General features: G+C 44.3%; 2 protein-coding genes across 3 annotated transcripts in view; one reads left to right on the plus strand and one right to left on the minus strand.

Moving 5' to 3' along the window:
• The first annotated feature begins 229 nt into the window (after window positions 1-229).
• Window positions 230-13,799, plus strand: part of LOC136441393 (LIM homeobox transcription factor 1-beta-like) — a 58,350-nt gene continuing 44,780 nt past the window's right edge. The window contains exons 1-3 of one of the 2 annotated variants that reach the window (XM_066437665.1): window positions 230-515; window positions 1,077-1,168; window positions 2,378-2,585. In XM_066437665.1, the coding sequence (XP_066293762.1) occupies window positions 1,090-1,168; window positions 2,378-2,585 (287 nt within the window). In that variant the 5' untranslated portion in view covers window positions 230-515; window positions 1,077-1,089. The remainder of the gene's footprint in view (window positions 516-1,076; window positions 1,169-2,377; window positions 2,586-13,799) is intronic. The other variant, XM_066437664.1, reaches the window with a different exon arrangement.
• Window positions 7,430-13,799, minus strand: part of LOC136441389 (protein zer-1 homolog) — an 89,755-nt gene continuing 83,385 nt past the window's right edge. Inside the window, exon 18 of the mRNA XM_066437659.1 lies at window positions 7,430-7,578. Within this exon, the coding sequence (XP_066293756.1) occupies window positions 7,460-7,578 (119 nt within the window). The 3' untranslated portion in view covers window positions 7,430-7,459. The remainder of the gene's footprint in view (window positions 7,579-13,799) is intronic.

A 13,799-nucleotide genomic window follows, 5' to 3' on the forward strand; every position in this document is an offset into this window, starting at 1 on the left:
ACGCACCGTGCTACAGTCTGGTGAAGTGAACTTCCCTGCCTAGTTCTGGTGCAGCCCCGGTCACAGGGATATCCAGGAAAACATCGGCACAAAGAACAGATGAGAAGTAGCGGCGCAAATGCAGTCAGCTTGGACGTAATCAGATGATCTGCTACTCGGATGTTTATTGGACAACAAGGGTACACACTTCTTGACCCTTAACCCGTGAATAGCCTGGAATCGGCGTGGCTGAAGGAGGATAAACTTACAGCCCCAGCCTCACTTGCCTGGTTCCGTGCCCTGCAGGCACACGGTCTCTAACGCTCCGTAGAACCGAGAACGTGTCGACTCATAAATTCTGCTGGCTTGGTGATTGACAGTGGTCCGCCTACTTTCCAACCCTACCGGGCCACGTGATTGGGTCCGCCGGGGGGGTTGTTGTAGTTCTGGGCACTCAGCGTGCAGACAAGCTAAGTTCAGTGCTGTCGTACGCGCTGCCGTCCTGTCCGAGGGAGTACTGTGCGTCTGTCTGCCAGGTAAGCCGACCGTTAGTTCTGAGGATACGATCAGGGCCGGGACCCTGCCCTGGTGTCTAGATCAAGCGGGTTCTTGTAGCGGTGATCATGTATGATGTAGTCCACCAGGACTCGGGGTGAAATGTCAGCGCGCCTTAAATCGAAGGGAGGGGGACGGACTTAAGAAGTGATGTTACTCAAAATTTCACAATCATATAATACACAAACAGCTTAATGTTAGTACCCATATCCTCAGGTCTATTTGGATACATCATAATTATATCAGCTGCATTCACATGATGTATTATGTAAAGGGTAAACTTTCGAAATAGGACAAGAAATCTTCTTTTCTAGACTGCTCTGTGCATGGAACAGTAGACTCTCTAGCTATTAAAGTATGAAGATTAGTAGACGTGTTACAAGGCTGCTGCACAGGAAATGTGTTCCGACTGCAGCAGTATCGGGTCGGCTAAGCCAGCGCAGCATGTCAGCATAGGGATCCGGACCGATTACGGGGTCCCCACCGTGCAAATTCCCTGCAACAAGCGTGTCCTTATAAACCGTTCTGCTTCTCTGTGCCAGGCAACAGGTCGTGATGGAAGAACTCAAACTCACGCCTACCGTCAATGGTGCGGCCGAGCTGGACAACAACGCCAACATGGGCGACTTTCTGGGTAAGAAACCTTTCCTTTAAACGATTACATTTCTAATTCGCACATTTTGTTCCAACATGACCTTACTTTTTGTTACGCCTGCTATCTGTGAGTAGAAAGTGATACGGAACTACGTGGCCTAACCTCCGGTTCACTTCTGCCCGCCTGTGCTCGGTCTTCAAGACCTTCATTTCTCCAAGATTAGCGAATCCTTTATCTAACAAGAGGTAACGTAATCTACGACGCTAAATGTGGACATCATGCACGCAGGCTAATCCAGACGCTCTTGACTTCCTGGGCACACAGTGGAGAGGCCCTTTACACAGTACCAGTAGGCCATGTGTGGCTGTTAGCCGGACTGGTCTCCCCACCAGGTGTTTGCTGATATGTTGTTTTCCTGTGTATGTATCCGGTAGGAGCCGTCATCGTGTCAGGGCAGACATCATGGAACCATATTTCTGTATCCGTTGAAATCGTCCTACGGACATTTCCTACTCTTGTCTGAAAAAAAAAAACTTTTGATGCATGTCAAGTCTGTTGGCCATTGAGTTGTGCGCGTTGTGAGTTGCGTTACTACCTGCTTCACTCACGGTACCGGTGGGCTTCACTGGTCCCAAACGGCAGGGTCAGCATGTATGCTCCAACATGCGGAGATTGCGTCCTCGGCACCTGCCTGCCCGCTAGCCCGCGCGTAACATCGCGCTACAAGCATATGTAAACTTTCGTGATTGCAGACTCATGTCTGCATTATCTAATACGTATCCCATACGTGCATGACAACTTTCGGAGACAATATTTTTGAGGTAGCATTCTATCTTAAACTGTGGAATCGCAAAATAAAACTTTCATCAACTCTGTCAAACAATTTTGAAGCACAATTTCCAGTTTTCAAATGTGGTTGAATGGTAGCTTGTACCAGGCAGCTGGCACGCCATGCCGCGGCCCATGGTGTGGGGAGGTAGCCGTGTGTGGTAAGAAGGTCGCAGGGGGATAGCAGTGGTGGTCACATCCCAGTCATGCAGGCCGGGCCGGACAAGGCCTGCCGGCCTCCCGTCTTTTGGAGTCAAGAGAATAATGGAAAACTAAACCCCGGCCACGGGGAGGCTGTTGCTAACAGCGCCGTAGCGCTAAGCTGTTATTTGAAACAGCGATCTGTAACTTGACGAATGATATCTGCCTCCGGCCAGAGAATGTCCTGACAATGCTACTGTCCTGTCATGTTGTTCCCAGGTCCGGGGTCTGGCAACCCCTCGGGCACTGCCGCCAAACAGGAGATGTGCGCCGGGTGTCAGAAGCCAATCGCCGACCGTTTCCTCCTAAAAGTCGGCGAGAACTGCTGGCACGAGAAGTGTCTACAGTGTGCTGTCTGTGGGCAGCGACTAGCCAGGTCCTGTTATGTCAAAGAAAGAAAACTATACTGCAAGTCAGATTACGAAAAGTAAGTACAACATTTATATGCTGTTTAACTGAATGTGGTAAAGACTAAATTTGATAATTGAAATGTTAATGGTAACCTTAATTAGATATTCATTGGATGTATGTGTCCCACAAGACGGCTTGTGAGAGGTGCTGAGTAGTCATCTCTGTTTCCCGCCTAAGTACGACCTGGCCGGTGGCTCCTCAGTGCCCGACTAGTATACCGGTGCCGTTTGGTTTTGGTGTAGCTGGCTGGTGTGCCCAGTCCCCGGCTCCACGTCAAGCCTGGATACAAAGCCCTGAAACGGTCCAGTGCCTTTAACCGTATACAATAAAGTCCCGATGAAGTCCCAATGGCCGGGGAGTACATTATACTATAGTTTTCACACATGAATATCACCTCGCCTGGGAATAGAAATTCAAACAGTAGGCGTCACTTTCATGGGGCATGTAATGAGAATATCATAGCATAATATCCCCCAGAGTGAACGGAACAAATTCCCAAACGGGCAGAGCTTTAGGGCTTAAACCGATCAAGTATGTAAAAAAACCTCATAGAAGTGTTCTGGGAAGTTTTCTGATGAATCCGTGACTATAAAATGACGTAAAGCGTTAGATTTGGGCCGGGTGGTTGCGGAGTCGGCGCCGTTTTGTTGGCCAGCGTTACACATAGTGAGGTTGAACAGAAGTGCGGCGGACGTTGGTCCCGGCCTGCCAATGTTTGTTTTCTTTCTATCTACGTGAGTACACATGGCAATAGCTTGTACAGCCGACATTTTCTAGTTTCTGTGGAAGACTTGTGTCGTCGAGAGAGTAGCGGGGAGAAGGCGGGGCTATTACCTTCCTGCAATCTTGAGTTCGATCTTGTTACGACACCCGAAAGTACACAGGGAAAGAAATGGGAACGAGACTGCCATGAGAGCCCGGTATCGCAGCGGACGCACCTTAGCCTGCACCTGCTGTTGTGGGCGGGCCAAGAAATAACTTATTTTCTTAGTCCACCTTCCTACGCAAAGCTAAATGTTTTCTCAAGATTTTCATCAAGGGCAATAACCACGCGCGCCATTCCGACTGTTGATAAAGCCCGAGGTTTCTATTGTCTCAGGGAAGATTTACAACAGGGTGGACACACATGTGGGCTGTCCTGAGCACGAACATTTACAAACACGCACCGCAAGGCCTTCATGCTACAGTACTGGGAAGTTGGCATAGTTACAGCTAGGAACTATTCAGACTTTACTCCAAACTTAGAATTTGCTGGACATAGGATCGAGACAGGGGCGACTTTTTCTGACCATTTGCACAAGCACCACAATTTGGACCACTACAAGGTATCTTAACTATCAGGGCGTTCATGATATCTGTCCTCAAGGAACTTTTCTACAGGGAATCTAAAGAGAGACTTAAAATATCAAGGAAAAGGCTACTTGAGATAGGTTTACTACAATAAGTGGCATGACTACACATCTGCACACCTATGAACTAGTTTCCGACCAATCGCTTATCAAGTTGAGGAAAATATGACCAAGTCGCAGAAAACGGGGTGTCTTTCAAGTCGTCTGTCTTTCTGATCTTTAATAGTGCGTTTATACAAGCATGATCCTGCGGCTTTCTGTGCAGTAGACATCGGAGCTGTGGCGGCAGTGGTTGGCCAACCTTCTGCCGTAAGACGCTGTTTACAACATTTGTGCTGCCCGTTAGTCAGTGGGTACGAGGTCTGCTCGACCAATCCAACCCAGGTTTCCCCAGTGGGCAGGGATGCTAATTTGTCTGGAGTCAGGTGAAGCGTAATTTGCGGTAGAAAGAGAGATTTGGTAGGCATTAACCCATGCCACGGGTAGTCCGGACACCCCGGCTACACTTAACCGATGTAGCAACATTTATGGATACAAAAAATATCCAAATATTGGATGAGAAGAAAAGCCATCCCCTCTCGTGAACACGGATACAATACAATACTTGCTTTAATTAACACAATAGTAGAGCAGGGAATGTTCCCGTCCCAGCCCGGGTCGCCAGGAGCAGCGCGACGGAGCGGGTCCCCGCCCGGGCTGGCCTACTGTGGGGCCGGCAGGCTCGTACGCACCCTGTCGCTGTCTCCCCTGCCCGCCGGACAAACACTGCTCTGTACGGTACAGGTGGTCACGACCAGGACGTGTGCAGTCTGAACACATTCGGTTCTTATTGAGGGGTGTATTTTCGTAATTCCATGATTTCATTTCATCATTGTCAGAGCGTAAGAACGATTATCATTGATGACGAAGCTGTCGCTCTAAATATTTCCAGGTATTTACAATCTGTAAATATCTAAGAAAATGTCAGTTCGGGAAGTGTGAAAACCACGTATAATGAAAGCTGGCGATATCGCATATTAGCGGTTACGTGTTGGTATAATAGTATACAGTAAGAAGAAAAACCGACACAGCCCTAGTCATGGACTTGCAGAACAACTTTCGCCAAGTGTGCGTACAGATTTTCACACTTTCGTCTGGGACAGTATTTCAAACGGTCTCATTTAGGTCCACATTCCCTACTAGACGGGCGATCGGGCTGCGACCTTGCTTCGACCTAAATTGGATTTCGGTAAGTAACTCTTCACTTCATGATAAGAATATCATTCAAAATGGAAAAGTATGACTGAAAAGAAAGCAAAACACACAAAGCGTAAAAAGATTCGATTTAATCTATGGGATTCGTCTCAGAGCGATCTTTAAAATGTTAGGGTGCAGCGCGGTCGCCGCTCTAGCGAAATGGGGGTCTTCACCACTGATCATATCGCTGTCTACATTTTCTTTTCACAGGACTATCCATCCCTTAAAACAAGCTGCCTTTCATGTTCATAGCTCATAAAGTCACACAAGTGATTACACATTTCTGTGAGTGTATATTTCTGTGGTTACCAGACACATACCTGTGTGCGTATGCCCGCACACACACATTCGCGTGTTAGGATGAAGAGTAGGAACCATGGGGTAAGGTTTTTTATTTTTATTCGAAATCAGACAGTTCCTTCCCGTTCATCAGCTTTAAAAGTATAGTCTCAACTTTTGTGTAGCTATTTACATCCCTCTGTTGCCCGCTAAACGTCTTGACTTACCAATAATTCCCGACGTCTTGACAAGGCCATTCATGATCAGACAAGTTAACAGACGGTAACAAGCCGCTTTCAAAATCTAAGAAGTTTTTCTTTGTAACCAAGTTTCTTCTAATGATTGTGTGTAAAATATATGTGCAATTGAGACCTTTCCTTGAAGTCCGGAGGCAGAGGTCAAGAAAACGTCTTGTTCCGGAAGCAGGCAACCCAAGTCCTCCCGACAGGGAGTCGGGAAACCTTTCCGAAAACATTGCCACATGGCACTGTCATGGTTGACAATCACTGATTTAAAATCGCAGGTAGATAGATGATTGTACATGAATATGCCGCAGTTTTCTTCATCTTTAGGACTAATAAGAGACTGGTTACTTGAATCGCTGAGAAATCTCTGTGTTGTAACTGGCATAGTCTTGAATCGGCACTGTTTCTTCTGTCTCTGTGTTCCGCGTCGAAGACAAATACTTTCTATTCTTGTTTGATTTTGATCTGAACATGTAGTCTGTTCGCTGTATCATTATTAGTAGGGCTTACCAAGTATATATATGTAGTCGGGAACAAGGTTTGTGTTCTGTTCTGTACTACCGCCTCAACTAACAAACCAACCCGTCCGTCCGTTCGTGCTGTCGTTCTAGGCTGAAGTAAACGGCTATATTCCAGTTCAACCAGTACAATGCCGCCTAATGTTGTCTATGGGTCGTGAAATTGTCATTGTCCACGCCCAAGTGTTTCCAGCGTTTGAGGCGCTTTGTCACATGGTGAAAACGGCACGTCCCCTGCTTCAACAAGAGCATTGCGGAACCCGGCCTTCAGAACAAACAAAAATTGATTTTATTTTATTAGAATTGCGACGGTACAATACACTTGGGTCACAGGCAGCTATTGCTGGTGTCATGACCCTCACACAAAACATTACAGAACACGTAGCAAAATATACATTGCATACCACAAACAGAGCAATAAATACGATCTAAATAAAGCAGAACAATAAAATTTAAAAAGATGACGATTATTTCTGCTGCCAATGTAAGTGAACGTCATGTTGTTAGTGGCCAGGGTGACAGAAGGGCGAAAGTGTCCTGATGTTTGAGCTTTAATAGTTGGCTCAAATCTGCGGTCGTCTTCATGACCACAACGCGCTCTTCCTGTGTGATCGCCTTTACCTACATTGCCAGCCAAGTTGTACTTGTAACGTTACCAGTACTACTCTCAAACCATCGAATGTATTGATAAGTGTTGGATTTTCCTCTGAAACAAAACTTCCCCGGTCTTCTTACTCACTGGTTAGGAAACCAGGATGGACATGTTGTCACCGTCGTTAAAGGTTGATTACGGAAATACACGTTTTAGCTGAAGTGGTCCGTCCAGTTCCGCCACACTACCCGACGGGACTGACGTCTAAACACACGGGTGGATCTGATGATTTATCTGAAACTTCAGCAGAAATAAGAGCTTGTATTAATGCAGGGAATGCACTTACATATGTAATATACCAAAGGGGTTGTCTGAACAATTTTGTTTCAGATCAAGTCAAGTTAGTACTGTACTACCAATATCGTAGTTCTCCCAAGTGACGCGTCCTGTACCATTTCCTTAACGAACGCCACGGACCAAGACAAGACAGCCTACTCACCAAAAGCAAAAAACACACAAAAGAAGAAAAACGACAAAGTGAGAGCTTAGGAAAGCGATGTTTTGGGGGCACAGTTTGTTTGGGGTCGGCGCTATCTATCTGGCTGCCCATATGGGGCCATTCACACACGGCAGGAGCCATGGCGGGCGGGGAGAGGTAGCAACAGGCGATGTTATCTCCGTGTCAATCCCAGATAAACTGTTACATGGCGGCCCCATATATCACCCCGCCGCTCCGTGCTGGATGGGGCCGAGAAGCTGCAGAATCTGTCCGGCCACAAGTTGTCATAACCTGCAAAATAAAAAGTATTGTTAATCAAGCTGAACTTACAAAGATGGGGAATTTCTCACTCTGTTGACTATATCGTTTTGAGAGGACGCCAACGCCATCGCTGGACTTTACAAGATTAACGAACATCTACCCGGCACATGCTACACATACATATACTGTACATAATTTATAATCATATGATATGTAATCTTTTTTTTTTTCTGGACGAATCTTTGTGCCGTCGAAAGTCCTGACACTGTAGTACATACCTGAGTCATGTAGTTTTATGTCTCAGAGTCTCAGATTGCAGGACGTCTACAGTAACAGTACTACTTTAATAGAACATACGGTGAAAATGGCGACGTGAGGATGGAAAGAACGGTAATAAATAAGATCTGAGACAATGATGGACACCAGTGGCAACCATGCTACCGATCCCGACTGATGCCAGCGGCGGGGTGCGGGGAGGTGGCCCCGGCCGCCAACTGGAGCTGATCATGGCCCGCAGCTACACAACCCGTTGAAACTCTATTTTGCTGCCAATGAACTTCAAATTTGTCAGTGTTTAGCTCCGAATTCGTTGAATGCGGAGGCGAGATTCCTGCTCCCGGCACAATCTTCCCTAATGCATTCAAGACGTCCTGTCCGCAATACTCGACACTGGAAAGTAACCAACCAATGAAGTGCAGATAGATTTGGGATATAATTGAAATGATTTGTATGTGAAAATCGTTGCTCTGGTTTTGATTCTGGTCCGGCGGGGCGTGCTGAGGTTGAACTGATGATTGGCATGTGGGCTGAGGTCTCGAACACCAACAGTTCAGTTCAGAGCAGGGAGGGGATCCTCCATGTTGTAACTTGTGGCAATGGGGGAACGGTGGAAATTGTTTCAGAGCATAAAAATCGTCTCTGCGCAAACTAAGTCTTTGATCAAAATTGGCTTGTTATTCGGGGCACTTTTCAGTTGTTATTCCTGATAAGCACGAACCCTGTTAGGTCCTGTTAGTTTGGCGGTACACAAGGGACTTTCACTCGGTTGATATTGTTGTTGGTTACGTCGAAGATTCCGAGAGATTTTCTGACGGTATAAGCAGACATTTGTCCACACATTTGTATTGGGAGTGAGGGTTTCTTCGCTACTCTATACTCCTATGTACTGATGATTTGAACTCACCACAAGCTGACATGGATTGTGGGACTTGTGGCGGCTTGCGGTGGCAGGGCCCAGGGCGGTGCAATATCAGTCGGCCCGTTATCTCGGGCACACAACACCTGGGACCTGCTGCCGTAAAAAAACGTCCAACAAAGTTGTCTAGGCCCGAAAAAACTCACCTGCATGGAAATGACTAAACTCTACTCAAATCAACATTGTATGTAGTGAGAAATGTTTTTTCGTCAGAAGCGGGAGAAAAATTGGGGCGGGCGGGGCTTGAGGAAAATGTTGAACAGGTGATCATGAAGGGAGAGCGGAGGTAAAACGGAGCGGGCAGAGTTACAACCTGCTAGAATCATGACGAAACAGAAACATTCAGCTCTGGTGGGCCCGTTGGTACTTCGCATAATGGTGGCCTTATAAACTTTTATGCATCAAAGTCACTTGGAGGGTCCGTGCGATAGTTGCACCAGGAGCCTGCCTGGAATCCGGGCAGTTGATATGCCGGCGGTCTCAGACAGGTCTCGCTCAGTGGATGCGCAATAGCCTTGAACAATTGTCCAATATAATTTTCACATAAACTACATATCACTTTATTCCACTCCAGCAGGACACAATTACCCCACAAGGATGGGAAAATTGGTTTATTATTACTAGGGTTATGAAGATTTATGTAGAAGCCCAGCTTAGCGTGAAAATGTCCAGGCGCGCGCGCTGCGCATGACATAAATCAACGCAGCAGACGTGGCCCAAGTACCCGGGTCTTATTACCTGGGCCAACACAGTCATGTTACGGCGCACGTTTCGCGCTGATCGTTTTATGGCGTTGATATTGGTTTCTTCGTGCATCTAGAACCGGCAGACATGGTTAATATTTGCCACACAGGTGACAAATGGGAGAACATTTAACCTAACCTTCAAACGTTATTGCGTTTTCAACTGTCCGGCCTGGCCTTGCTAGAGGCCCAGGTCAGAATGTTCATATGTTGGTGAGATATCAACTACAAATAGGATGATATTTCTATGGTATCTTTGATGTTTCACCCGAATGGCTGTGCTGCGGTGCACAATAAGGTGCGGTAGAAGGTACAATGTATCTCCGATGGCTGAAGAATCCCATGTTCAATTTTGCCCTTTCTTGTGTGTGAAGTGGGAAAGTAGGGTCTGCCAAGATTAGTTAACTTTCACACTGAAATATGCAACTTTTGCACAATTGAGAAGAACACTGGGGAGTCTACGTCGGTACATGAATTGCTTCTGTAATATAAGAGGTAGTTGAAGACGAATATCACTTTTTGATTGTATGTCCCAAATATTTTGATTTACGTAATTCACTATACTCAATGCTATCGTTGGACTTACCAGGATTTATCTCAATGGACTTAAATAGCAAATTTAAGTACATAATGACATGTGACAACCCATGCATGGTATACATTGGGAAATTTATCAAAGAATGTCTAGACGTAAGAAACTCCTCCAATAATTGTAAAATCCCATTGTCATCCCATACTACTACACTATATTGTATAAGATAGACTAGTACACCATATTGTATAAGATAGACGGATTAGCCTAGTAGAATGGTATCTATGTACCAGTGAATGCCATACTCTGTACCTTGTACAATTGTTGAGCAATAAAGTTATCTATAATAGAAAACAATATCCTTTTAATGCATTATTATCGTGTATGAAACACATCAAACTGTTGATACATGTTGGTAGGAAGTAACGTTATATGTCCTTGTTGTATGTGTGACTCGTTAAGCCTCTTTTTGAATCAAAGCCCATTTACAGAGGTGGAAATACAACCACACTGCTAGCTGGACAGCCTAAAATAATCAGATGTTAACAAGTGTACATGTATGTGTGGAAATAACAAGAACTTGTATGTTACATGTATTAACAGTTACTGTTCTGTATCAGCAAACCACATAAGTGTGCTCCAAAACGCATGATTTTTCAAAACCAAACCCAGCCGGAAAAAAAAAACTGACAAAAAAAAAGTTTTTTTTGTTAATGATGGACATTGTAAACCGTGTTTGATAAACATATTGTTGACATGCATATGACCGTCTACGCTTGCATCTTCACCAAGTGATATTAACAAGATATCTTTCAAGTTAAAGATGATATCTGCATGTTTGGATAACTTACATATAGACAGGAAGCTAATACTGGTTCTAAGAAACAAAACGTGATGATGTAGGGTAACATTAGATGAAGCCAACAGGACTGACAGTTTATTTCAGATATAGGGCATATGCACAGAACTGCAACATGTGTCTTTTTACTTATCTTATACCTACATATATACTTGGATTGATAAATACTAGTACATAGTAGGGGTGGGTACCATGTACCGGTATTTTCTGCTGGACTGGTAAAAAAAAAAACAGTCCGGAAAAAATCAGTGGACCGGATATTGGACCGATTAGAAAATTCACAGCACAAGCGACTACCAGCAGGCGGTCACAATCACATAATAATAATAATAATGTTACCAGTCTAAGAAAATACAGGACAACAAATTCAACGAGTTGTGGTTGATCTCTGTTGAAGACGTTAAGTGTGAATCATATCATAAACACTTGTGAGTCAACAGACGGCGAGGCGAGTATAGTTAGTTTTGAGACAAAGTGCGAACCAGAAAAATTATAGCGTTCCAGACTTGACATTAGATATCCGACACATGCATACACCTGCACTCACGTAAATTTACACCCAAAGTAAAGACACACAAACAAAGCACAAATCAGTTACTAGTAACTGATATTTGTTTTCTTCTTGTGTGCCCATAGTCAGCTTATTTAAAGTACTTTTTGAGTTTTGTTCATGATAAACTTGTCAATGTTTAGTAGGTTTATCTGTTGATCATAATATCTAGTTGTCATCCACAGTGTTCCACAAGAAGGACAAGCTCTGAATCTCTTTTGTGACATGAAAGTAACCTTGGAATAAAAAATTGCATGTTTTGTAACATCTTTGTTTCCATTCTGCACATTAGTGTGCACTGAAAATAATTATATCTTTCTAATATACAATTTGAGACCTGTACTTGTGTGCCTTGCTCCCCAAAATATGATATACTACTGCACTTCAGTAACCAAAATCAGGTCCAGGTCCGGACCTGGACCTGACCCTCTGGGCCTGAATTTTCTCTACTGGAACCCACTAGTACCGTAGATATTTCCACATCAAGACGCAGCAGAAGTTTGCTCTGTTCTTCCTTTGTTTGACTTTGAAAGGCTGTAGTTTCTACAAACAAGGTACTGAACTCCATCATATATGTAAGGTTCTGGCTAAATGTGTGAAATTTGCACTGGGAGTGTGACAAAAACATATTACTAATCTGCATAAGGAAGGTGAGTGGGGATATGTTGAACTATGGAAATGTAGAGCACAGTGCACTCTACATGTCAGACTGGTGTGAGCTGTGAATGTCCTGAAGTTAACGTTACACATGGAATTGATAAATGAATAAGTTGAATTGACTGGGCATTGAATACAAATCAGAAAATAAAACAACTTACCATGGACTGTAAGTAAAAGTTCTGTTACTGTATCACAGATTTTCACAGATAGTTTGTTGAATGCAGTACCAGTGAGCTGTTGTATGGTTTAACAGGATAGCTCAAAATGTCAGTAATGGATATTCATGATAGCTTGTTGGTCGTTAGCCTTTTTCATAGGGAAAAATAGTTACACTTACAGCTTACTTAGATTAAACCTCCTTGCTTTAAGACTGCAGCAGTTGTTTGCATTCTAGTTTTATATCTAAGATATCAAATAGATTTGGTTTGTAAGAAGTCTGGTCCCAAGGGAGAAAGGTCTCCTCAGCAGTTCCATTCAAACTACAGGTGTTTCCTTCTGTGTGAACAGAACTGGGCTAATGTGACATCCAATAACTGGGAATTGAAAAATGAATGGTTGAATGTTGGTAATTTCGGATATTGGATTGGCCTGGGTCTGAGAAAAAAATGACTGCATTTTTGTCCCCCAAGTAGCTTCAAATTGCATAATGATAAATACTTCTTTGCAGAGAGCTTTGCATGATGTACAAAATGACTAATAAACTTGTGGATGTACCGACTGATAATTATCTAATACCAGCCCAGAAAAGCACAAGAAATAGTCATGCCTTTAAGTACCAGAGTTATAAACCAAGGATTGATGTGTTCAAAAATTCGTTTTTCCCGAGAACCATAGTAGAATGGAACTCGTTGTCATCAGATGCTGTAGGAACACCTTCACTAAATAGCTTCAAAGAACGATTGCAGTCAGATGAGCAAAAGTTAGGTGTGACAGGCCGTTCAGTGTAATATAACCAGCTGATGCCACGCCGCGTGCCTGCGAAGCTGGTGTGTTACACCGAAGGGCGGTTATACCGGCTATACAGATACAGATACAGATACACTCCATACTGTTGTCTTAGTTCGTCATGCAGTTTTGTAATCATTTTTTCTCATAAGCCTCCTTCATTCTTAGTCCATTTGATATTCTTTAGTTCATAGTAAGTCTTATTTCCACTGGTCCATTTTCACACCTCCCACTATCCCTCCTAGTCCATGAGGGTCTGCATGCCCTTTTACGTAGAGCGTAATCGGCCGTTTTAATTTTACGTAGAGCGTTGCCGACCACTCCATAATTTAGCGTAGAGCGTAGGGAGGCTTTTCTGAATTTAGCGTAGAGCGTAGGGAGGCTTTCTGAATTTAGCGTATTACGTAGCCGGCCCTCCGAATTTAGCGTAGAGCGTTGTCGGGACCCCCCCATGCAGGCCCTCGTCCATGCCTGGTGAGGGGAAACATGGGGAGTTCTGTGATTGCTAACCACTTACAGTTTAGTACCAAAATAAGCACTACCCTTTATTTAGCTGTACACATCATGTAGCCAAAACATTGACATGTTTGTTTGACGTGAAGCACATTATCTGACATCTCCCAACACATCTATGCCCATAACATCCAAACATACCCTTTCCAAAGATAGACTTCCACAGCAACTACAGCTTCTTACACTGACAACTTCATCAGGAAGTTATCAGCAATCTTTCTGTACAATGGTGGAAATGATAACAGCAATGCACC

This window comes from Branchiostoma lanceolatum, chromosome 9, assembly GCF_035083965.1.
Source record: "Branchiostoma lanceolatum isolate klBraLanc5 chromosome 9, klBraLanc5.hap2, whole genome shotgun sequence".
NCBI classification, from domain to species: domain Eukaryota; kingdom Metazoa; phylum Chordata; class Leptocardii; order Amphioxiformes; family Branchiostomatidae; genus Branchiostoma; species Branchiostoma lanceolatum.